Source organism: Schistosoma haematobium, chromosome 1 (genome assembly GCF_000699445.3).
Source record: "Schistosoma haematobium chromosome 1, whole genome shotgun sequence".
NCBI lineage: Eukaryota > Metazoa > Platyhelminthes > Trematoda > Strigeidida > Schistosomatidae > Schistosoma > Schistosoma haematobium.
The window spans coordinates 7,134,248-7,161,855 of record NC_067196.1 but is presented as its reverse complement, the minus strand read 5'-3'; the positions used below and the strand labels follow the sequence as shown (position 1 = coordinate 7,161,855).

General features: G+C 34.9%; 1 protein-coding gene across 1 annotated transcript in view; it reads left to right on the top strand.

Annotated features, from left to right (window-relative positions):
* WDR24 (WD repeat-containing protein 24) overlaps positions 1-27,608 on the top strand; it is a 46,339-nt gene that overhangs the window by 13,935 nt on the left and 4,796 nt on the right. The window contains exons 5-17 of the mRNA XM_051209089.1: positions 2,938-3,044; positions 4,898-5,139; positions 6,352-6,505; positions 7,317-7,434; positions 9,950-10,180; positions 12,253-12,767; positions 15,980-16,132; positions 17,975-18,392; positions 19,763-20,243; positions 21,300-21,331; positions 22,473-22,965; positions 24,839-25,211; positions 27,476-27,596. Coding sequence (XP_051073038.1) covers positions 2,938-3,044; positions 4,898-5,139; positions 6,352-6,505; positions 7,317-7,434; positions 9,950-10,180; positions 12,253-12,767; positions 15,980-16,132; positions 17,975-18,392; positions 19,763-20,243; positions 21,300-21,331; positions 22,473-22,965; positions 24,839-25,211; positions 27,476-27,596 — 3,438 coding nt within the window. The remainder of the gene's footprint in view (positions 1-2,937; positions 3,045-4,897; positions 5,140-6,351; positions 6,506-7,316; positions 7,435-9,949; positions 10,181-12,252; positions 12,768-15,979; positions 16,133-17,974; positions 18,393-19,762; positions 20,244-21,299; positions 21,332-22,472; positions 22,966-24,838; positions 25,212-27,475; positions 27,597-27,608) is intronic.

The following is a 27,608-nucleotide window of genomic DNA, read 5'->3' as shown; positions in this document are numbered from 1 at the left end:
CAGGTCAATTTATGAACTCATTGAGTAGTGTTTAAAAAATTTCTATGACAATATCGATATATATATATATATATATATATATGTTTTAAATTGTGCTGCTTGCTTGCTCGCTTCTGGCTGTTGCAGAATATATTTTCCATACCAAGCCTGGACTTCTTCTTCTAGATAGCGGGGCTGGGACGCGTCAATAGTTAGATCACTGGTCTTTGGTCACTGAGTATTGTTCTCGTTCGCAGTTTAAGTGAACTCGTGAAGTTTCAAACATAACAGTATGGCAATGAATGATACATCGAACGAAAGCTCATGTTCGGTAGAATAAAATAGGGACAAAAATAGATATGTGTTTTACAAGGTTTGAATAAAATGAAATAACGTCCCAAGAAATAGCTTTCGTAGTTTGTCTGGGCTTCTTATTTCCCTGTTCACAACAAATCCCTAGACTGTCGAACAGAGTCTTGGTTCAGCCAAAGTCAGAACAAGTAAGCAATTTGGCTCGATAAACTTTGTCTGTTTCTAAAACGTAAACTAACACCGTTAGTGTACAAAACAAACAGTACAGTCTATAAACGCAGGGAAAAACAGAGACATAAATAACGTACCGAACAGTAGCTAGAGAGTAGGAAAAATGAGTCAACAGAGCAAATATTGTTTTATAATAAACATCGAATCGTGATTGGTGAATAAATAAGACATATTCATACAAGGTCAAGAAAAGTTAGTATGGTGGTGAACGTTTCACTTCACTATTGGTGAGTTTGTTTATCGATCAAATTTTACAGCTTCCGTTGTACTTCGTAGGTTGTTCAAGACCCGAGAAAGATTGACTCGCGAGGAGCAGGCTGGTTTTCGTTCCGGTTGAGGATGTATCGATCATATCTTCACCCTCCGCCAAATGTTAGAACACCGTCATACTTATCAAAGGCCAACAATCGTAGTGTTTCTTGACATCAGGGCTGCCTTCGATTCGTTGGACAGGTCTATTCTCTGGGACTGTCTATTGAAGGAGGGTGTGCCTGAGAAGTTTATTAGCATCCTAAAGGCCCTATATACGAACACCTCCGCGTCGGTGAGAGCAGTTTTGCTCTATGCTTGTGAAACCTGGCCTCTCCGAGTTGAGGATGTTAGACGACTCTTTGTGTTCGATTATCGCTGTCTCCTAAAGATTGCTGACATCCAGTGGCGACACCATGTTAGTAATGCAGAGGTTCGGCATCGTGTGTTCGGGCACAGAGACGATAATGCAATTGGTGTCACCATTTTGAAACACCGACTTCGGTGGCTTAGACATGTCCTACGAATGTCGTCCCAGAGAATTCCACGTCGTGCATTATTTGCCGACGCTGGGACTGATTGGAAGAAGCGGAGAGATGGTCAGTATATGACATGGTGTCGTGGGATGAAAGAAAACTGCAAAGGGCTGGCTTTTGTTGGCCCTTCACGACTCCCTGGTCGGGGTCCTAGAGATGGTGCGACACAGTGGCTAGAGACGTTACCAGATATTGCTCAGAATAGAAGCCAGTGGCGATCCTGTTGTAACCTTCTTTTACTTTCTCCATAAAAAGTGGTTGCTTCTTCCTTAACTGAAAGATTTCTTCTGATTGTACCTTTTCGTTTCCCTCATTATTATTATTATACAACCTTACACTAATCTGTACGTTATTGTTTTTTTACGCTCCTTACTTTTTTTCCTTCTCTTCAAATTCTCATTGTTTTGTGTGGCGCATATGTATTTGGTGCCCTCTTGTACCAATGTTTATGTGTTCAAATTAAGAAATAATCTGAATGTTTTGTAGCTTCTCTCCTGGTTCTCAAATCTTGCCTTGACGTTGTGAATTTTCCACTGATCCAAATGTGATCTATCTGGTTCTTCGTGTTGTGATGCGGAGAGACTCATGTAGCTTTGTGTGTGTGCATGTGTGGGAATATTGTCCCGCTTATAACTAATTTGTTGGATGCACATAGGTTTGCAAATTTCTCCTCATTTTCGGTTCTCTCTCCCATTCCATGTTGTCCCATGCTATCTTTTTATCAGGTGTTGTGCATTCCAACTTTGACGTTTAGGTCTCCCATCAGTATGGTGAGATCCTTTCTTGTGCACTTCTCTGTGATTGATTGTAGCCTCTCATATAACTGATGTTTGTTGTCGTCGTTGCTATAATTGATGGGTGCATAGCATTGGATAACATTCATTGTGATCCTCTCCTTCTTTGTTTTGACGGATGCTTTGATGATTCTGGATCCATGAGATTCCCATCCTATAAATGCATCACGTGCTTCTTTGAATAGCATCAGACCAACTTTTTGTGAATGAAAGGCACTTTGATCTTCGCGACCAGAGTACAGCAGCATTTCTCTCTAATCTAACATTCTCTTCCAGCCTGGGTCCAATGGATTTCACTTATTCCAAGCAAAGCCAAGTGGTATCTCCTCATTTCCGTTGCTCTTTGATTAGTCTTTCCAGTCTCATACATTGTCCTGACATTCCATGTAGATATGTTAATTTTTGCTCTGGTTGTTAGAAGAAACGTCGGCCTCGCGACTCGGCTTTCACCACGAGGTGTCATAATTATTCTGAATGAAGACATTTCAACTTCCATGGCAGAGTTTAAATGGTTTAAATTGTTTATTCTGTTTAGTGTTTTCTCTAGCAAGGTTGTCTACGGGGTGGAGTTGCTAACCCCATACCCAACCCTCTTCCTTTACCCGGACTTGGGAGCCGTTGTAATTCTAATATGGTCGTCCAGATTATACATACTTGGTTATTTGTTCAACTACTTCAAAGTAGTTCCTCAATTCAACCACTCCGTGTTCTGATAAATTCACTGCTTTAATTTAAAGTTTACAAATTCCTATTACTAGCAAGCATATATATATATATATATATATATATATATATATATATATATATACGCTCTTCGGTATTTTATTTTATTAAAGCTGCCTGTTTTTCTGGACATAACCGATCAATACATTGCATTCATTTCAACCCAACCATTAGCACGGAACTAGTAACAGCATCACAAGATGGTAAATTAAAGCTGTTTGTAAGTTTGTTTTATTAAACAACTATTATTCAGGGTTATTAAATTCCTGTTATTGACTTACTAGTATTCATGTCAGTGATTGCTCATTTTGAGTCATAACAAGATAAAGATTCTCCAGATTCATCCATCAATCTAATATATGTGGGAGGCCAACTATCCCTATACGTTCTTGTATTATCTAATAACGAAATACCGTGACAGTAGATCAGTTAAATTTTCAATAGTACGTCGAATAATTCTATCTTTATAACTATACAAGCAGTATAATCATAATGAATTATTATAATTATTAATTACTTGATTGAAATTGATATATCCATATACTTATAAAATGGTTACACCTGTAATCGACTCTTCTGTTCGATGTTAACTGATCACATCACTGGGCAATGAATTTTACATGATATAACTATATTTTTTATATTTGGAGTTACAATTAGAGTATTGTTTTTTTAAGTCAGTTGATAAGACATTAATCATATGTTAATGTCCTTTTTACACTTATTACAATCTTTCAATTTTTAAGCGATGATTTATTTTGATTAAGTGCTTGTTTACTTTGAATGTTTGTTTGAAAATCATTCAAAATAACAGTATAGGGTAGTGGAGATTACTAAGTTATTGGTTGAGATCTTGAACCGATTGATGTTAGACCACCATTGAAAACTTGGAAGCACTGTACGGCCGTTTCGTCCTATTGTGGGACTTCTCAACAGTGCGCATCCACGATCCCGCTCGCGGGATTCGAACTCAGGGTGCACGTGAACGCTTAACCCACTAGACCACTGACTCGGCATCCAACGGCGTTGATGTCTAACCTCAACCAATCCACAAAATCATTCTAAATTATATTACAATGTTAATGGGATGTAGGTTTTGCGTCATTTCATCTTGTTTGTTTGTTTTTCTGCAAAAAGAGCTTATTTTTCAAGTTAATAGTTTAATTCACCTGAAGTATAACTTGCTGTTTGGTTAGCCGTGTTATCTCGTGGAACTTACAGTCAAACATGTACATAGTTTTTAATGAGTTAAATTAACAATCAGTGCATCATCGGCAAAGGATAAATCATGCATTACAATTGTCTGTAGATTATTCCCATGAAAAATGCCTATTCGTGATAAATATATTGAAATTCGAACAGTAGGGTTTTCTAGTCAAGTTAGTATACCATCGTTTGGTAATACGATTTTAGTTTCACCTTGAATCGTGGTAATCTTCGTGATGAGGAAAGAATTTTAAGACGTGTAATAATTCCACTTTGGTTCGACTTCCAACCACTAATTTTGGGTTCCAACTCGACTTGACCTATCGTGGTTTGGGCATCTGCGTATTCTCACTAACTCTTACCAGTGTAACTTAAAGCCAAGTACACCAATGTGTGCCTAGTAAATGAGTGTTTCTAAACAGAATTTCTATTCGACATTAATCAATAGTTTAATAATTCAGGATCCCATGTACCAGTTTGTTTTCTTGGATACAGACCACATTCATTGTATAGAGGCCAGATTCAATATTTCTTTTCTGCTCTGACCAAGCTGGATAAAGCTGAGTTTGATCCTAGAATCTTTGATCCGCCTCTCAAACACCGAAAATTTCTGTATTGAATATAGATAGTTGCTTAGTACGTTATATTGCCCATTGATAGGCTGATTAATCCATGGTTTTAGGAGAAAGTATCATATTTAAATGACACTGCTTTAGTGAATTCAATCTGTACCAATCATTAGTTGTCTATGTTCTCTTTTTTTCTAAAATAAATATCAGTCGCTAAGTATGTTGTTAAATATGAACTATGACCACAAGTAAATGAGTAATAAGTTCAACTGTTTAGTTATTATTCTATTTTTTAAAGGATATTCGTGACCCGAATCCAATTTCTTCATGTCAAATATTCTTCCAAAGAACTGCTTCACCATCTCCCGTGAGAGATGTATCATTTTGTCCTAAGCAAGGATTCTTGATTGCAGCTGCTCAGGAAAATGGTGTTATCAGTATATGGGATACGAGAAAAGGTTCACGTCCCTTTCGTGCTTTCCAAGGTCATTCATGTTCAATAGCCACACTGGATTGGCATCCAAGTTGGAACGTAACAACGTGAGCAAGCATAGTTTTCCAGTTTATGGTTATTGCCATTGCTAATAAATTCTGTATTAGTCACTCATAATCAACAAACGTCGTGAAACAAATATTTATCAACCATAGTTACCACAACACAACACCGCGATATGAAATTAACAAGATCAATAGTATCAATAATGACGAGAGAGACTAAAAATTGTTAAATGACTTTGCTATCGATGAAGTTCTGGAAACAGCTCTGATGGATGCAGGTAATGATGATGTGGATCTAGAGAAAAGCTTTTCGACCTTGAGTATGCGGATGATATTGTCTTACTGTGCTATAATACCCAAGCCATGTAATCCGTACTTAATCAGTTGGCAATTAGTGTCCGTAGATATGGTATGTGTTTTGCACCTTCGAAGTGCAAAGTACTTTTGCAAGACTGGCAGGACCCTGATTCTGCACTCACCTCGGGTAGTGAGCAGATAGAAGTGGCTGCGTGAGTGACGAAGTCAATTCACGTGTAGTGAAAGCTAGAGCGGTTTATTCCAATCTGTACCATCTTTGGCACCTTCGTGACGTTAATCTGGCTGTCAAAGTTCGGATCTACAACATGTCAGTGAGGGCAGTTTTGTTTTATGCTTGTGAAACCTTGCCTCTCCGAGTAGAGAATGTTAGACGACTCTCCGTGTTTTAATCATCGTTGTCTCCGAATGATTGCTAACATCCAGTGACAACACCATGTTAGTAATGCCGAGGTTCAGCACTGTGTATTCGGGCACGGCGACGATATTTAAATTAATGTTTCTATCTTGAAACATCGACTTCGGTGGCTTGGACATGTCCTACGAATGTCGTTCCAGAGAATTCCACGTCGTGCATTATTTGCCGACGCTGGGACTGGTTGGGAAAAGCGGAGAGGTAGTCAGTGTATAACATGGTGTTGTGGTATGAAAGAAAGCTGTACATGGCCGTTTCGTCCTAGCATGAGACTCTTCAGCAGTCTACAATCCCACACACGGGAATCTGATGCATTATAATCTGTTTCGCATGCAATTACTTGATTTCTAAACCAATGAGCCGCCGTCCAACAGTGTAAATGACTAGCTGTAATCAATCCATTACATTGCGTGACCATCTTCCATCGTCTTAGCTCCACTGGTCATGGTTTCTCATTAGAACATAAATATTTAGCCTGTACAATGTCGAATAATTTCATTTTCTTTTTTTAATTTAAAAAACAGTTGTAACTGGTTAGCAACTGCTGGTGCTAGAGATCATTTAATCAAAGTGTGGAATTTAAATAGTCCCAGCGGGCAAAGTTCTGTTACTTGTCCTAGTGTTTTATATACTGTACGTACTTCCAATGTAAATCGTGTTCGTTGGAGACCTACTTTTGTACGTATGTATTTTAATTCTTTAATGTGTAATTTTAAATATATATGTTTATGGGTTTGTTATGTAGTTAATAGAAATCCGGTGATATATATCAACTGATGATATGACTTGGGGGTTAGATTTTCAAAATTCTAGAGGGAAATCATATACTAAATGGCAAATAAATAGAACACTATTAAAGTTTTCACCTCGAAATCTTAAGATTTTTAATTCAATTACCATAAATAATCAATATACACGTTAAGCAGTCGACAGCGTTTTCATGCTTAATAAATTTTTCTTACCTAGGACTGTCAATCACTTTTCTGTTCATTTAGCGGATGAGCACTGCATATTAGAGTATAATTTTAATTACACCTCATATGAAGCTCTGACTTTCATTGTATTTGCGTTTTGATCCAGAATATCTGGCTACACCATGTTTGGATATATCTACAGGAGACAGTTGTAGATAACTTCCACCGTTCTTTGATTTCCGTTAACTTTTCAGTCTGTATAATTTTCAATTAAGAACTAATTCTGTATTAATAAGTTGGTCAAAACAGATGTTCATGTGTTTAAACAGTTGAATACATTCCAGTATTGGGTAACGGGTTCTTGAAGTTCTCTCCAGCTTCACGACTAGATTTATATCAGCAGATGAATTAAATTTTATCAAACTAAACGAATGTCGTTATCACTTCTAAAGATATCAATTGTTACACTCAGTTTTATTTTTGTTTAACTCGACTTAAAGTCTACTGAATGTGTTTTCAATTGGTAGTTACTTTGAGAACTGTTTTTTTTCTCATAAAATTTTATCATTGACCAGATGACTCAACTTGTCTCTAGTTGTAACCTTACAATCGATCTTAGTGTACATATTTGGGATTTACAACGACCATTCATTCCATATGTATCATTTGAAGAGCATAAAGATCTTGTAACATGTAAGTTTGTAATGAATATTCATATGTTTTTTTATCCTATCATATATCTTAGGCATTCAATACGAAGTTTTTTATAGGATCACTATTCAGAAAAAAAGTATTTAGGCAGACCTGTTATGATCTTAGCTATACAATGTCGTGAAATTCGTTTGTCAATTTAGATATGCTGACTTATACGACCAAACCAATGACTCATACACGAGTACGGGCAGCCTAGAGTCTCCATTGGTGCTTTTTCCGCCTATCCATGCCTGTTAACTCCAGAACACCAATGTCAGCCTCCGCGACACATATTTCATATATATTTCAGACATCGTTTACATACAAACGAATCAGACCACATCACACCTTAAAATAGAAAATAGCATTTGTACAAGTTCAAGCCGAAAGTGGCTATGATTGTGAGAGAGTGTTACTAATAACTTGGGAATATCTCAAAAATATTAAATCGTATGATAATAGTCAATAGGTGAAATGGAAGCTTATAATAAAAGAAATATGAATATACATGTATTATAGTCACTTAATAGCTATACAATAAGAATATACGTATAATATTAGTCCATAAATAGGTCTCAACAGTTACCTGTCATTATTCTCGTCGGGATATAACAAGACCCATACTTATATCTTTATCATTTACGTCCTTACATCAATGATAAAATCCTATACTTATTTTTAATGAGGAATTATCTATAGACTATTTCATGAGTTAATAAACTGAATACTGTACTATATCATTGTTCAGAGTTAACCTTTTGAAATTGTAACGGTATACACTAACTTCAAAATCGTAGCACACTTAAATAAGAACCACTTTTATGTAGTCAAAATATTGGCTTAGTGTTTAAAGCCTATTTAATTTTTAGCCTGTAGGTCGAAGGTTTGAACCCTACTCTTATCCTACTTCGATAACGTGTTGTTGTAGTTACAAACTTTTTCCATATGGAAATTGAATGACTACAAAAGGGTTTCGTCAAGGAATCTTTCAATATTCAATCGACGGACATATATTCTGATAAATTTCTTTTTTTTTGGAACCGAGTAGAACGAATATCGAGATTATGAGAAAATTAGTTTTCAATAATTTTAATATGGATTTGTAAAACTAAATAATATTTACTAATCAGTGCATCGAATTTGATCAGTCTTTCAAACATATGCCTCGATGTCGTGTGCATTTAAAAGTCGATTATACTATTGAATACTAGTTAACAATGAAGTCCAGGACCTTTGTTTTATTCTATTCAGAACTTTTACATCAACAAAGAGAGAGTGTAGTGAAATATAACTTGGAATGCTAACAGCGGGAGAATACCAAATGATTGCGATTGATAATGAATACTATGCTCATAGAATAAGTTTGGGACTACCATATCTCATTAACCTAATGGATAATATTTTAATGTTTACATTATTTGATTCTTGGTCTGAGTATCAGTATTGAACTCGACATTGGGTCTCAGGTACTTCCGACTGATGAGTTTCAATTAAAATGAAACGCACACTCTGGATGTTACCACTGGATACTATCTAAAATAATAGTATTATTCATTTGACCCAGCACCTTGTATGTTTAATGCAATGATCTCGGATAAGTAGTTACAAATATCTGAATTCGCTTTTTTGATCTCCAGTTTGTTGCATCTACAGAAATTACGATTCCAGAACATTATTGCTTGTTTTACAACTTCTATAATTATTCTTCAATATTATCATAACAGATGTATATTATAATGAAGAAAAAACTAACCTAGAGTGTTGAATGATTCGTAGATGAACTAAGTAATCATGTTGCGTAACTCATTTTTGTTTGTCCTTCATTCCAGTTCATACCCTTGAGATTTTAAATTATCTTATCTACCAGTCTTTGACTATAACGACGCCAGTTATTTATCATAAATACTCAAGTTGTTTAGTGAATGTTTCGTTCATAGTCACTGAAGTCGAATTTGGAAATTGTTAGCTTGGTGCATAGGCGTACCACAATGATACAGAGATAATTAAGAAAAAAATGAATGTACTATTTTACCTATGAATTGTTAGTTTCTCAATCACTGTAGAATATGGTGCATCTTTCTTGTAGTTGGTAGTTAACAATATGATGTCTGTGCAAGAACATTATTGTAGAGAGGTATGCCAACAAGTTGGTTTTTTTCTTCAAGTAATAAAAGATTATTGAGAAGAATTGTTTCATTCTAAAACCTTAACTGTACTCATCCAAAGCCTTTCATGGGACCCGAAGTAATTCAATTTCTCTGACAGTTCACTTGGTGTTACTAAAGTAAAGTCATCAAGACCTATTTTTATTGTGGCCTGATTCAACGTTTAATGTGTTCTTTGGCAGTTATTTATGCATTCGGTAAATATAACCTGCGTTGTTTTACCTAGGAATCACGTATTTCAAATAAATAACGATCTAGTGATTATTGTGTTTATTTGAAATTTCCAAATTCATTATAACAGTAATCATTTTAGACTTAATACTAATTTTGGTTTATTTTTCTTTTCTTAGGCATATCTTGGTGTCCTGCTGAAACGAATAATTTTTATACTGTCGGTCGTGATGGTTTACTTATTCGTCATAGTGTAGAAGATGGTGTTCAACCAATAGAGAATGCGCCACCCGTGGCTTTATCTTTTAGTCCATATGGACATTTACTACATGCTGTTCGTAAAGATCATGTTGAAATTAATAATAAGTTGTCAACAGTGGAAGAAAACAGTAAAGTGTCATATCCTATAAGTAAGTTAGTGTTTTTCATAAGCATTCATGAAATATATGTTTATTTGTCTTCATACGCAGTACTCTTGTCAAAAGAATGCTGGTTCATACATTAAAATTTCTAGATAGTTCTATCGATTGAATTACAATTATACTTTTATTTATTTGCTTGCGTGACATTTTGATACTTTCTAATGATTTCTTACTATCTTTGTTACATAATACTATATAGCTTTTGATGAACCACTTAAATGAGAAATGAATCGGTTCCAAGCATGAAAAGTACAATTAGATAACTAAACATAACAATAGGTCTGGATTAAGATGGGATTTTCAACGATTCCAGATTTTCCACAGATTTCCAGCTGTAAAATCAGTTTGTGATGAATATTAATTGCAAATTGAATATTCTCTACAAATCTATTACTTTAAAAATAGCCATATACACACAGCAGTGACTAGCTTTGAAATAAACTTCTAATATCCCAGTGAGATGTCTTACTTGGTAATTTTCAACTATATCAAGAATGAGACAGGTATCGTAGACCACAGTGCATGGACGTTGTTATCTGTTGCAAATTGATCGAGGCTAATTTATCTATTATTTGTTTGAACACATAAACATTGGTACAAGGGAGCACCAAACACATATGCGGCACACAATATCAATGTGGGCGGTAGTAGTTGTCAGTGGTTTGTGTGAGGGCTGTGATACTTCCCGGATGTCCAAACCGAACCAGGTGGTTTCCTTCAAAGGCCACATCCGTACCCTTTGACCTAGGGGTCTAATCCACAAGTCAGTAGAGCAACTTCGGGAGATGCAGTCCCGTGGTAGCCGTTGTCCAACAATAGGTTCATACGCTAATTGTTTCCTCAGGATCCTAGAGCCCATGTGCACCATTGGTTTGGAATCAGAGTTTTCCGACTTCCCTAAGTGGATCCACTGTATACACCGATCCGGTTAAAGCGTCGGTCATTCACTTTTCATCCTCTGAATTTTGTAAACAACAACCCCTCCGCGAGAAGGCAGTGAGTATAACTTCCCTGACAGTAGTTGTGTTCATGTGTTCATATGGGAGAATTTTGAAAGGGAGAGCCGACTCTTCACACCCTCGACCGTACTAGGGCATTGGGGGCTAGAGATTTAGATCACTGGAGTTCAACTCATTGACCTAAAGGTCATTTGTTCGGCTTGGTCTTGAACAGATCGATTCAGTATGCGTTCGTGGGTGCTCATTCCAAAGGTGTCTTAAACTGCAACGTTCAGTAATCCATGGCATTAGATAGTTCTTCAGCTGTGATATAAGTCCGTGAGGAGAACTAACTGTATATTGTAACCCATCATACAGTAATGTATGTTCGTAGAATGCACGTTACGCCGAAGGTTTACAACGTCGAACGAACAGTTTATCAAGGTAGTGGCGTAACTTAAACTTGTTTAAGTGTACTCCTCAAAATGACTTCCTTTTTAGATTTCCTGATCATCTCTCTTTTTCCGCTTATAATGCCAAGTTGAATTGTCGGGAAAATATTTTTGCCATCGGTTTGTATTAGTCTGAAAATTAAAAATATTGTTCAATAGCCGGAAGACAAACCAATTTGTTTCTTTTCTATGGTCTTTAGAACTATTCTCTAATATTAATATTGATTAGTTTTAAACATTCCATAATATAATTTGATGCTATACTAGTGACAATTTACCAATGATTACTATAACATGTTCAGTATTCCTAGATAGCGATAATATGTACTTGAAAAGTATTATTTCTAGAGATCATTTACCTAGTTATATAAACTAGAGTACTGATTAACTGACGTTTAACCTTAAAATCAGTTCTTTTTGCTGAATACAGTAAACAGTTCTACTTGTGTTTGTTCAGCCTGCGTTTATTTATCTTGTTGTTATTATGTTTTGTTTATTAAACGAGTTTGTGTTGGATGGGTTACAGTTGAGTAATGTATTATCAAAAATATATTACAATTTAATGAATATGGTTTTTTGTGTGGTTAATTAGATGATTCTATATCGATATATCATTTGATTTTGTAGTATTTCTTTTTTCTCAATATTTTTCTAATTATCTTGTAAATAGCTACGAAAAATCAACCAACCTCTGTTCAACATTCCAATGGGAATGGATGCTCATTAAGTTACTATGGTCCGTCATATCCTACATCGACATTATCAACTGCTACTATTACTACTAATACTACATCTACTAATACTACTACTATTAATAACAGTAATGCTGGCGATACTCTTTTAAGTAATAAAGATTTTGAACATCCTACCGTAGTAGCTACATCTGGTAATGCTGATGAATTAGGAACTCAAATTGTTACCAATACTTTAATTCTTTCTGAGTCAACTGTCAATATACCTAGTAGTAACATTAATACTATCGGTACAACTGCCATCAATCCTGTTACCTCTACTATATTTACTAATTCCACTACTAATGAGTGTACAACAATCACAACAACATCATTGACAATTGCGTCACCTCCTTCCTCACCCGACCTACCTCAAATGGGATCTTTAAAGTCAGCACAATTATTCGTATCACAAGCTCATAGTCTTTTATTTCATTATAAACCTTGTTTAGAGGTATGAAAAATTTTCTGTTTTCTGTTTTTATTATGATTAATATGAAAAGTAGTAGCAAAATTGTCTTATTTTATGCGATCATTTCTTTCTTCGATGTTTCATATTATGGATTGGTTTTAATTAGACAACTGTTAGAAATTAAGGATTACTGGACAACTGATTTGTTTTTAGTGTTGGGCTCCTCAGCAGTATACACCAACGATCTCTCCAGGAGTTGAACCCTGTACCTTTTCTAGCTTTGCTTTACATTACTATTCGACGATCGTTTCTTTTTAACTGCCAATATCCTAAAACAATACTATATTTTATAGTATTAAGTGGATTCATGTCTAGCCGCAGTTTGTTGGATCCCTTACATTATTTTTGTATGTATTTTAATCATCTTTATTTATTTCGTTTATCAATTTACCTATTGACATCATGAACCGATCAGTGTAAGACTGTCGTTAAAAACCTGAAAGCACTAGACTGTCGTTTCTCGCTAGTATGAGACTCCTCATCAGAGATCTCGCACGAAAGATTCGAACCGAGGGTCTTCGATCTCGCTCAAACTTTTAACCTCTAGATTACTGAGCCGGCATGCAATGGAAATCGAATGGTCCGATTCCTGTGTACAGAATCGTGGACGAGTACTGCTGACGAGTTTCATACTAGGACGGAATAGCCATTCAGGGCTTCGAAGTCTTCAATGATAGTTTAACATTGAATGGTTCACGATCTCAATAGAAACCCAACAATATCAACAACCATATACTGATAACTTACTAATGGTTGTAATCACGAATTTTCTATATCATCATACGGCACGAATATGATGTTGATTTTTCTAACGAAAGAGTTACATTTACTATTACTGCTGCTTATTGTAGCATAACTACTTCTTTTTCAACTAATCAAACACGTAAGTTAAATACTCACGAAGATTCACAGCTACTACTGTGTATTGTGTTCGAGTACGGTGATTTCCAATGACGAATTGTTGTGTGTTATATCTGTTTGTATTATAAATGATAATGTCCAAAAGTGAATAGGTTTTATTGGTTTTTGAAAGATCTTCTTTGGAGTATGAATTGTGTGAAAGAAAACTAAGGGGGCTTTAACCGAGACGTGGCATCAATCCATGAAGTCATTTACCATTGAACTGGCCCATGTTGCTAGGCTCAGGATACTTAGTTGAATTTCTTACGATAACCGCAACAAGTGGTTAGAAAAGTTGAGTAATATGGCTGAGAAACAATCACAGTAGCGCAGATAAATTCACCCTTCTGAGCTTTAATATTATTTCAGACTTTTTATTCTCCAATTTACACCTTATTTATGGTCGATTTTCTTCACTGTTTTGGTTTTTCGTAATGCATTTAATATTGCTATTATAATTTCAGCTCCTTTACTATTTATCTTGTTGCCCCCCCCCCCCGATATTGATATGACTTAGCAAATGTGACTTAACAAATATACCGCGTTGTTTATTAACTATGACTGTGATGATACATCAGCAGTGCTCAGCTTTACTGCTTAGACGGTATAAAATATTGAGGTTGAAAATTTATTTAGCTTCTTATTAAATACGGTGATGTTGCTGTAGTTTTCATATTGATAGTGTTTAGTCAACGATTAAACATTTGGCCGCAAGCTTTTTGTTTACTAAGCTATATGGATAGCTGAGTGCCCGTTGTAGTTTGGTAAATGAGATAAATTGTTATATGGAGAAGTCAGAGGTGGTAGTACCAATCGAAACCACCTTTGCCACCGTTGTGACGTTAATTTGTTTACAAAATGTCGCATATGCTGTGTGCTAATAAAGGTTGTTATGATGTAAGCTTCTAAAACTGTCTCAAACGCCCTGGTATGGCCGAGAGTGGGGAGAGTCAGCTCTCCCTTTCAAAATTCTCCCATATGAACACATGAACACAACTACTGTCAGGGAAGTTATACTCACTGCCTTCTCGCGGAGGGGTTGTTGTTTACAAAATTCAGAGGATGAAAAGTGAATGACCGACGCTTTAACCGGATCGGTGTATACAGTGGATCCACTTAGGGAAGTCGGAAAACTCTGATTCCAAACCAATGGTGCACATGGGCTCTAGGATCCTGAGGAAACAATTAGCGTATGAACCTATTGTTGGACAACGGCTACCACGGGACTGCATCTCCCGAAGTTGCTCTACTGACTTGTGGATTAGACCCCTAGGTCAAAGGGTACGGATGTGGCCTTTGAAGGAAACCACCTGGTTCGGTTTGGACATCCGGGAAGTATCACAGCCCTCACCCAAATCAAATGATTTATGTGGTGCATATGTGTTTGGTGCCCCATTGTACCAATGTTTATGTGTTTAAATTAATAAACAAAACTTAGTCTCCCTGATCGGGATATGTCTGGTAATTGTATGTTCGATACTCATTGTCTATCAAGGGTTGCTCTTATCGCATAACGACATCATATAAAGTTCCTCAATGGTATGTTCGTCTGTGTGCAACCTTTCGCTCATTTGTTTGTCTACGTTGCGTTATTACTTTTCGTTGTGTTGCATGTTTTCTATGTCTTAATATACCGAATTTTGTGTCTGTTATACATATATTTTCACTGAATTATTGCTTTCATAGTGACTTCCGTACTCGTATAACTTATACTCTATGTGGTAAAATTAGTGATAGGTTTATTATTAAAGATTATGAAATGTTTTTTTAGTTCAAATCACGAACTGATCATAGCTTGACCACCGTTAATAACCTGAAGTTACTGGATAACCTTTTCACCCTAGCATGTAACTCCTCAGCATTGCCCGTCCACGACAATCCCCACAAATCCCCCATAACACTTATAATCATGTTCTCATTGGCAACTAGCTTCAAGATATAACTGCTTCAGTTCTAGAGAGTCATGACCAATGGAGTTCCACTATGTCAAATATGAGATAGTTATCCACTACAGGTAATCGAAAATAGTCGCTCAATAACTTGAGTTGATTGAAGTTAAATAAATATACTATTGCATGCCAGCTCAATGGTCTGAAGGTGTTCGCGCGCCAAATGAAAACTTCTCGGTTCTGTTGGTGAATGTGATGGCGATAGGACGATAGGGTCATCTATTGCTTCCAGGTTTTCACTCGTGACCTAGCTAAGATCAGTTCATGGTTTAAACCCGAAAATTCTACTATCTCCCCAAATCCTTTTATTACAGTATATATACCACATATTTCCAATTATTTTAGACAATTTTCCAACCTAACTATTTTGATTTCACCAATGCTCTACTACCTGATCTAATTATTTTATTGGCCAAAAATTATAAGTTTATTGGAACTAATGTGGATATGATTTGTGAATATAATGCCAGTGTCTGTTTACGATTTGGTCAACCGTTTGTAAGTCTGTTGTTTTTCAAAAATAAATTCTTTGTTTCTACTCATTTTTTGTAGTACTATGAACTAGATGTATAAAACAATCTTTTCACAGGTTATTAATATGTAGTATAGTGAAAGATATTACTATATCAATGAGAAACAATAGATACATTAACCAGATCTGGGACAAATGTTTATTGGTGCAACTTCCAACATTTCACTAATAGCAACATAATTGAGAAATAATGAAACCATAGAGTCAAATTAATGTCAGTAGTGGTGGGAAAGTAAGTGTACGAAATATAATCCAATAGAAAGTTTGTTAGAATGCGTGATGAAAAGTCTATGATAAAACAAAACTGAAAATTCGGAGATTGGTTCATAAATAATTCATCGGGATAATTGCTAACATACTTTAAGCTATATTACGTATGGTCTTCAACGCCAAATTATTATTGTCTCGATGAGCACAACAAGGTAGTCTGCACGTACCTAAATTCCTTAAACATATAGTTAATAATATCATTGAGTTACTTCATGTACGGCTGCTATTAGTCTTTTTCTAAACGTGTTCTCATGCTAGTCTATGTAGCATACATAACCCTTATATCACAAGTAAGGCAAAGTAAAAGAAGTCTAACAAACTTTTTTATATCCATACTTAGTTTTTCTAAGCCTTCAAAATGATGGATTCGATATAATATCCGAAGTTTTCAATGCGTTAAGGTTTGCTTCCCGTGTTCAAACTAACCACTGATCCAGACAAGTTTTAAAGAACTAAACCTCACTCATTTTCTGATTTCATTAAACAGAACAATGTTGTTTATGTACTTGAAGTTATTAGGTAAAAATGTATAATATATCATTCTTGCGTTGTTTGTTTGAATCTTCCCATTGATGTTTAAGACTAATTGATCAGTCTCTTTTCGGTATATGTTTATCCTGTGCGGATTGCCTCGAGTCACAAGTTTTGAAAGCAGAAATGGATGGTGATTGGCAGTAGAATCTAAAATGTGCAGTTCTTCCAATTTGCGACTTGTCAACTGGATGTACTTACATCCGGGAATTGATGTTCACTCCGGGATTCAAACCCAGTACCGTTCGCTTCAAACGCCATTGTATCCCATTACACAAGCTAGTGGCTATTTGAACTCAGTATATAAGTGGTTAACACGATGACGTTTGAAACGAACAGTACTGGGTCTGATTCCCGGAGTGGACATCAACTCGGATTCACGTACATCCAGCAAACAAGTCCCAAATAGGACGAGACGCGCATCCTGAATTCCACTGCTGCCCACCATCCATGTTTGCTTATAATTTGATACATCGATTCATTTGGGTGTAATATTATGTATTCAATAATAGAACCCGGTTCATTTAACAAAGTATTTTAGGGTGTTTATTTGTGTAGTATTTATTTATAAATCGTGGTGTTACACAATTCTTAAATAATCAAGCTGTTTTAATGTATCTGGACGTAGATCACGCGCTGGTTTATAAATTGTTCATACTATATAAGTTATGATACTTTTCCACTGTCTTAATCGTGGGAACATGTTCTTAAGTTTAAAGCGGATCATTACGTAGAGTCACGAGCCACTTTAATTGAACAAAACCAGACACTGAAAGTATTTAGAAGCTGTAGTGTGGAGATCTCGAATGAAGAGATCATCAATTTATCCTGGATAAAACTACCGTAGTTTTAATCAAGTCGAAAACAGCCTTAAAGTCTGAAAATATTCAATTATATATGGTTCTGTAGTGAGTAAAATGACTACAATTTAATAATTTACATTTAAGAACATAAAACCATTGGTCATTGTTTATCTTGTGGTCACTACGTTATTGATTTTTATTTAGTTAGTACGATTCTGGCTATTGTTACGTTCAATTTATGGTAGTCTTAGTTCTGATTCACACAAACGTACATCATCTCAACAACATGCAACGCAGACTCAACCATCAACACCATCGCATCAACATCAGCAATTACATAATTTTTCAGATTTAGACAATCAATATTCCAAACATATTCAATCGTCACTGATTAATGAGAAGTTTGTTCCGCCTACTGATTCATCACGTGTTCATATTCCGGAGAATAAAACTTTGAAATGTTTCCGTAATTCTGGTGCATTAAGACGTAAAAAACGTGACACGGAAACAAATGACACTACTGGCATTAAATTATCAAGGATTTTAGAATCGTTAGGTATTCGAAGTCGAGAATCTGCACAATTAACTGAAAAGACGAAAACTAATGTGAATATGGATTATAGTAAGTTTAACTAATATTTAATCCTTTCAACTTATTTACTCAATAATACATGTGTTTTCGCAGTTTCTGGGATATTGCGAAATATATTAAGAACTACTAATTGATAATATACTTTTAACATTCTACGTCATCTCATATAGTCATGTCTTTTTCCAATTACCATCCCAGACTATACATTCACTTGACATTTGTAGCTGATCTTATCAACTTATCTTACTCAACTTAGTTTTCCACAAGAAAACATAAATTATTCAACAAACTTGAACTTTTACAATCTAATGTCTGGAGATATTATGCGTAAACACTGTTCTAAAATTAAAACTTCTATCCATCGAACGTGTTGACTGAATAACTTTTTGATATATATTAAGATACTATCTAATAGCTTTTTCATCAACATGAATCCTACCTTGCAGTTTACTCTATCTCTGGTCTTAACACCCGGAGATTATGGTAACTCTTCTTTCTTTCCCTGTAAAAATACTTATTAAAATGTGGCATCAGTCTATCAAGTTCTTGAAGGTAAACTGACTCGAACAGGTCGGTGCACACAATTTTATTCGAGTCCTTATGATCATCGTTACTAACGACTAAATACTCCATGAGACTTGGCTTTGGATCGTTCACAATGTTACAGATGCATTCATTTTTGATCTTCTAAATACTGAGTTTCGAAATATTATTAATTTTTTCTCCTTTTTCTACTTAATCTTTTCTACTTCTACTGATAATGTTACCACTTCTACTACTGTGAGATTCGTTTTAATAATTTCGTCTCACTATACTAACCTGATGTGAAAATTCAAACTGATGCACAAATGTTCCAGGTCCTGTTTTGCATATGATTGATAGTTTCGAAGGTCAATACTGGGGTGGACGTACGTTTGGCTGACGAATTCTGAATCGAACGAAACGGCCATCCTGGATTTTTCTGTTTGCCACAATCTATCTAGTTTAGATAACCTAAACATCTCTGACTTAACGTTTTGATTATAAGAAAGTTCTTCTTTAACTCAGATAGTAATCATATTCACTGGGCTTAAGAAAATAGTATTTTCTTGTGCTATAAAAGACTTCCAATTATTCGCTCTATACACTGTAGCAATAAGAATAGTATTTTTCATTAATGCCTATTTAACGTAAGTTTGATTTGTGTTTGTAAGTGCTTAGTTTCTTACATCTAAGGTTAGAAATTTTATTGATCAGAATGTTATTTATTGTAATTATTTTTAAGTTGTGTATATGAATATTTTTGTTCTTCATATCGTTTAGCAAATTGACCTGATACACATGTGCTAAGTTCTTTGTTAGAATATGACCGACAATATATTTTAACATTACACTATCTGCTGGGTGTTTTTTTTCTCTAGGAAGGCATTCATCCGGTAATGTTCGAGTTCAACACCATGGTGCTTCTAAACAATTTATCGATACTCTTCCACCTGTACAAAAGTTTCTGTCATGTTCTAGTTCAGCAAACAATGATCCAACTGATTGCGTATTCTCTAACATACCATCTATAGCTAATCCATACAACAATGACTGTTCCACATTGACAAATGATTTATTATTTCGTTCAACTAAACCAATATCTTTAAATATGAATTATGATAGCCTACATAAACCATTGGTAATTGACAATGATCAATTAATTCCATCCTTATCATCATCAGCATCGCCGCCAATTAGTCAACCTTCACAGTTTATTTTAAAAAGCCTTGAAGATGATATCTTAAATAATGGATTACTATTTCATGGTTATCATGAAGATATTGACTATTTATTTCATACTACAAGTCCTCAGGAACCGTTAGAGCCTAGTCCTTTCATTGAAAATGATCCAGTTAAAAGGTATACAGTTGATTTTTAATTATTCTATTTGTTTTACATATTCATAAATTTTTCTTAGAAGATTTATTAAATAAATTAACATCGATTTTAACAAAACGATAGTTTTATCTATTATTTATTTATTTGAACACAAATATTAGTACAATTGGGCATCGAATGCATATGCACCACACAAGTCACTTGATTTGTGTGTGGGTTGTGATACTGCCCGGGTGCCCAAACTGAAACAGGTGATTTCCTTAGGGGACCACACTCGGAGCCTTCGACCTAAAGGTCTGATCCACAAGGCAGTGGAGAAACGTCAGGAGATGCAGTCCCATGGTAGCCGGCGACCAATAATTGGTTCATACGCCACTTGTTTCTTTAGGATGCTGGGGCCCATGTGCACCACTGGTTTAGAATCAGGGTTTTCCAACTCCCCTTGGTGGGCCCTCCGTATCCACCAACACGTTTAAGGCGTCGGACATTCACTTTTCATTCTCTGAATTTTGTAAACAACAACCCCGTCTCTAAGAGGCAGTGAGTAGGACATCCCTAGCAGTGGCTGTATACGTGTGGTCATGTGAGAGCATTTCGAGAGGGAGACCAACCCTCCACACCCTCGGCATTTGGGAGCAATAGTACTCTTTTGTCTTAAGTTGAAATTAGATATACTGTGAAATGGTAACCAATTAATAAGGAAAAATTATCTTCGGTCGTATTAAAATATCGAATGCGTATCGTGAGAAAATCTTCAAAACTAAAAGAATATAACAGTTGACATAAACGTTTTTCCTTAGGGTCCTAATCAATATTATATATAGGAACCGCTTACTGCATACACCTATTAGCGAGCAAAGCACACATAAATTACGAAGTGTCTATGAATAAATTAAAATAATTCATTATTATCACCAATGGTTGTATAGTAAGTAGTTACTTACTAAATTGTACGGGGTTTTGGGATGATGTTTACAGTCTGAGCAAATTTCACATCCTTCTTAACCATTTGTTATATGTCTCTCTGTACATTTTATCAGTGACATTACTACTTTTTTTTATTGTTTTTTTTTCCAGAAGGCCAGATCATCAATTAGATCTTATTGAAGGTAACTATTATAATAATAAATGTGTAATAATTTTATATTATACTTTATAAGTGTTTTAAATTAACCTTAATTAAATCGGTATTGTAGATTGTGCATTTGTAAAGTTAAATGTTTTTTATACTTAACATTTGTAGTCAGTCTTCTTTTTGTATTATTTCTCTATCTATCTTCGATTATGAAACGCATCGATACCTAGATTTCGTAGATCACTGCTTTAGTTTTCACAAAAAATCACGCAAATACATTTTAATTTTTTACTCACTATGCATATAATAGATTGTTTTGAACGTAGACTTTGTAATTGTTATCACACATCAAAATTAAATACTTGCATTCTTGAGGATACTGTTGCTACCATTTATGGTTCCAACCCATAGTTATCGTTACAAACGTTACTACTGGGATATACTGACTGTAAATGTTGAGGATGTTAGATCCCCAGACGTCACTTGATAGACGTCCCATTTTTATAATTTTATTTCGTTAACTTATGAGTAGAGTTAATTAGTTAAATTATTTAAAAACATAAACTTTTGTACGAAAGGCGCACCAAAATATGTATGAGCTACACAAATCATTGAATTTATGTATGGGTTTGGATACTCCCCAGTTGCCCAAACCGAAGCAAGTGGTTTTCATAGAAGGTCACTCCCCAAGCCTTTGACAAGAGGTCTAGTTCACAAGGCAGTGGATCAAACATTGGGAGAGATGCAGTCCGAAGTGGGATGTAGAAAAATAAGCAAACAAATAGTATAGAAAATAACAATAAATAAAATCGTTTATTAGAGCTAATTCGACCAAGGAAGATATAAAGGTGTTGAAAATTTCTTGTGAATACAAAGACTTGAATTGTCAGCTTGAATCTCTATAGCCTCGATCACTTATAAGAGACGAAATCGAACTGCTTAAGAAAAATTAGTATTTTTGGGATGCTAGATCCTCAGAACTCACTTAATAAACGTCTTATTATTGTAATTTTATTTTGAAAACGTAGCAGTAACTTATCTGTGGCACTGAGTTGTTATTTAGAACTAGTTTCAGTAACTTAGTTCCTTTTTTTCACTCTTGGTATTATCGCTAAATGATATGTTTATAGTTTATTTGTTTTCTTCTAATGTTCTAAGTGTGTTTATTTGTTTAGTGATCGGTTCACATGACGATCCTGTAATCATGGAAACAGATTATCTACCCGATGAAGCATTTGTCACTAATACGAATACTACGACGGCTGTCAATATTACTCCCGAAATTTTTCAAAATTCTAACCAATTACAGTATAAACAAAAAGAATCATGTTTAATTCATAATCAAAAACGTCAATTAATGAAACAAAATACAGTTGAATGTAGTACAAAAAATGATCAGCGGCAATCGACTTCAATTACAACTAATGCTAATGATAATTGTAAAGTTGTATCATGTTGTGTTGATATACCAGTATCTAGAAAAAATCATTCATCTTCAAAACTTCAACGAAAATCAATGGATTGTAGTAAATTATTAGCTTCTAATTGTCATGATTTATCATTAATTGACCGGCAAAACAGCCAAATTTTATCAGCATCAAGTTTTCCTGGTTTATATACTGCTTCTAGCACTATTGCTACAACTGTCCCATTAAATAATGTTGTTTGGTGAGTAAATCGACTTCTAAGAGATTTCGATCAATATTAAGTTGTTACATTTTGGTGTCTGTTCAATGTACTGACCTACGTGTTACGAAAAATCTAACCTAAAATTCACTGAGTCATAATAGCAATAGTCTAAGAGACATCAGGTATTAAGTAGCATAATCTAATTAGGTTAATGTGTTGAAATATTCAATCTTCAGTATGTAGAGACTTGAATGTTATACCACTGCTACTACTGTACAATTAAAACACTTCAACTGTTTTTGACTCAACGTATATCATAAGAGAAAACAGAATTTAACTTTATCTTCTTTATCTAAAACTAAACTACAGATTCGACAGCATTTCATGATATCTTACCTTAAAGCTGTTTGTCGAAACGCGATCCTTAGAATAATAACAGTAGTAAAAATTAATGTAGTAGGTATTCACGAAATAATATAAAAAATGTTTACATATTGTATCGTACGTTATCTATTGTCTTGTAAATTACTATTTGCATCTTCTATCTTCAACTGTAGTTTGGCGTAAGGATTAGGCTGAAAACGGTTAGGGGGCGTAACCACCATATGGAATCAGTCTGTGAAATCATCTCCCTTCAAATTCTGATCTGCAAAATGCTGTAACTTTTTTCTCATTTCTATATCTAATTTTTTCTACTTCTACTGATGATGTTACCACTTCTACTACTATTAGATTTATTTTAATAATTTTGTCTCACTGTGCTAACATGATATGATATGGGAACTAAGGCTGATGCGCGTATGTTCAAGGTTCTACGTTGAACGTAGAGGACAAAATCAAACCACATTATACTTTTTCGTTTATTAGTTCTTACGAACTGGAGTATGAAAACGTCACCATCTAGGGGGGGGGAGCACGGGATACAGTGAAAAACTAGGATGCAGCTGGACGATCTAGATTTCGCAGATGATCTGTCTCTTCTATCGTACATGCAGGAGAAGACGACCAGTGTAGCAGAAATAGGTTTCAATGCACACAAAACAAAAAGCAAGATTCTCCTACACAACACAGCATGCACCAATCAAATCACACTTGAAGGAGAAGCTTTGGAAGATGTAAAAACCTTTACATATATGGGCAGCATCATTGATGAAGACGGCTGATCTGATGCAGATGTGAAAGCGCGAATTCGCAAGGCAACTGAAGGTCATCTGTAAGTCTAAGCAACTGTCAACCAACACCAAGGTCAGGATTTTCAATACAAATTTCAAGTCAGTTCTACTGTATGGGGTGGAAACGTGGAGAACTACAAAAGCCATCATCAAGAAAATATAGTATTTATTAACAATTGTCGGCGCAAAATACTTCGGATCCGTTGGTCAGGCACTATCAGCAACAACCTACTTTGGGAGAGAACAAACCAGATTCTAGTGGTGGAAGAAATCAGGAAGAAGTGCTGGAAGTCGATAGGACACATATTGAGGGAAGCACCCAACTGCGTCACAAGGCAAGCCCTCACCTGGGATCCTCAAGGCCAAGGGAAAAGAGGAAGACCAAAGAACACATTACGTCGAGAAATGGAGAGAGACATGATAAATATGAACAAAAATTGGATAGAACTAGAAAGGGAGGCCCAGGACGGAGTGCGTTGGAGAATGCTAATCGGCGAACTATGCTTCATTGGGAGTAACAGTCGTAAGTAAGTAAATGAACATACATATAGTCTATTACTATTGATACATTAATTATGTGCTAAGATTATTTAGGTTATTCTCATGTTTATTTTCTATTTGTTTTACATTATTCTAATAGGTCATTATCAGACGTTGGTTTTTGTCATCTCACTTTACTGTGTTACGATATGCACTAGCTTCTTACTTTTTTATCTTGCTCTTTTATTATTTTCTTATAGTACACCTCTCATTCCATCATTTCATTCAAATGATGCTATTAACCAAGAAATAAAAAAGTGTTCTGATGAAACCTTGGTAAAGAATGATGGTGATGATGAACATGACGAATATAATTGTCCTCTTATCTCTCAATCCTTATTATCATCTTCACCGTCACAGTCAAATACCTCGTCCTTAGCAAAACAAAAATTGCTCGGGACTTGTAAAAAATCTGTTCAACTCTTAGCCCCACCACATCATAGTAAATCATTATCTGGTTTCAGTAGAGAATCATCAATGTTATTAAATGGGTATACTGTGAATTCTGTTGGCTCTTTGTCTCCAATATCTGGAGATATCAATTCTATAATTTGTAAATGGCTTATAAAGTTGGTAAGTGGACTTATAACTTCTTTGTAACTAAGATAATAATCTTACATAATATGAATGTTTAACATTTTAGTTTTGACCCGTATAACTAGTTTGAAAAACGTTTCGGATTACTCTTTTTGAGCTACAAATGTTTTGCTATAGATCAAGGGCTCAATGTTTAAGTCATTTTATTTTCAATCAAAGAGGTTCATTTTCAAGCGTCATTTTATCACATCCTGTTTGGATAGCAGTAAAGTAAAACTATTCCTTAAACAAACGCTGTTGCTTATAGCGTAGTGCATAAACGTTCAGATTGCTAGTGAATTGCAGTTATAGATATTTTCAAACATTAATTTGAATCTGTGTTGTAGTTGCCGAACTTGTACTTCGTAAATCCTTCGTTACTCACCAATATGTTTTCATGTTAGTTGTTCTTGTCACTATATGGCAACTTGGACCGATGCATATATGTGCCTGGTCCTACGTTGTAGCTGACTGACTGACTCTTGTCACTAACGCAATATCATGATCGAAGTTAAAATGACTGAGTAATTATTTTTTACTTCTAAATATAGAAATAGTGTTAAGTCTATCGAAGCGTCCATGTCACCTAAGTGATATACTCGCAAAACCGAAGTTTGCAAAACAACAATTTGTCTAAAATATCGTTTTTTATATTCAATAATACACAAAAATTAGTTACAAACCGCAACTAGTAAAGTGTCTGTAGCGTTTAACGCGTATTTTTGCATGGATTAAAAAAAGGCTCCCTGTAACAGTTACTTAAAGAATAATTACAACACACGATAGAGCAAAAGACAGCTGATAGCTGTGCCTAAACTTGGTAACAGTTTATTAACAAGCAAAACCAGAACCAAAAGCAAAACAATATAGAAACTGTTGCGTTTAAACAAATGCACAAAACTGTAGATAGCTGCTACAGTGATTGAGGTAAAGTAATCATAACGATAAATACAATAAATTTTATATTTCGGAATATTACAAGACAACTTGCGTTACAACATAAGTTTAAAAATTGCTAGGTATACACTTATTAACTGAATGTAAATAAGTAGTATAAAACAATACGCAAAAGAGTGGAAGAGAAGCGAGTAAGAACAATGTAAAACAAGTTTAACACCGCCCCTCAAAGACAGCATGTTCAATGCAAATGTTTCTGGCTGAAAATATTAAACTGATGATGAGATTCCTTTAAAGGATGGAACAAAAGAGCGAAAACAAGTATGCTAGTAAGCCCATGATATTTTATGGAAAATTGTAGTCCTGAAACTTCACTCTGTTCTTTTTGACAGTAAAACACTAAACAATAAAATAAATCCACCCTTTTCTAGTTAACAAGCGAATTCTATTCATGGATATAGAGTGTTAAACGTTTCAAAGAAATAAACAGACTGAAGCCTATGTCATCCGTCTTTCTATAATAGAAACCGACTTATTTATTATGTTATGCAATGAACCGTTTCTATATACATATCAATCAAGAAGTGCCCCAATGGAGAGTTCACTGGAATTTCTATTTGATGGTAGATTTTTTCGTTTAACAAAAAGTGTATATTCATTGTACATCAAAGTAGCTCATGTAGGATTTTTAATGGTAGATCTATCTTTATTTTATGTTCTGAATAAACAATTCACATGCATAATCCGTAGTCTTTATTAAAGAAGCATTAAAAAACAACTAATTGTTATCCAAAGAGTTCATTGTTTGGTTGTTAATGTTTTTTTCTGTAATTTTCTCGATAACTGTAGATATGTTTTTCAAATTATATTTAGTGCCTTTCAATTCCTGTGAATTGAACATGTCTGTAAGCTATCGAAGTATTTCATAGTATGGTGAAATTAAGCATTTCCACTATTTGTTATACTAGTAAATTTTCAGTATCCTGCAATGCCTTGGTACATTTGTTCCTACGACCTTAAAATTGTATAACTAATCAAAAAGAATTTCATGTATTTAAGAACTCATTCTCCACTTTCTTTGGTTGTTCTCAACCAATAACTGACTGTGTTTAATCTCCTGTTCGCAACGTGAGAAGCGTTCATTTTTTAGCACTATACTTTGTATCTAAAATCACGACGTTAATTGTGTTTGATTTTGGTGAAATGTTTAAACCTTTTTGGGGTGTTTTTTGGCCAGATGATGGAACTAGATTATGATTATATTCATTTAATGCTTTAAACAATATAGTCACATAAATAATCGAATTGTCTATTGTGCATCGCTTAAGTGATAGTTGAATTCATAATGTTCACTTGTTGTTTAGGTTGAATCTGGGCATGTTCAAACTGTATGTACAGCATTATTGGCTTTGGGTCCGGAACGTTTACGTCTAAGCGAATGGATTAGCGAGTCTATTTTAGAACATTGGTTTATCTCATATTTAGGTAAATTTACTT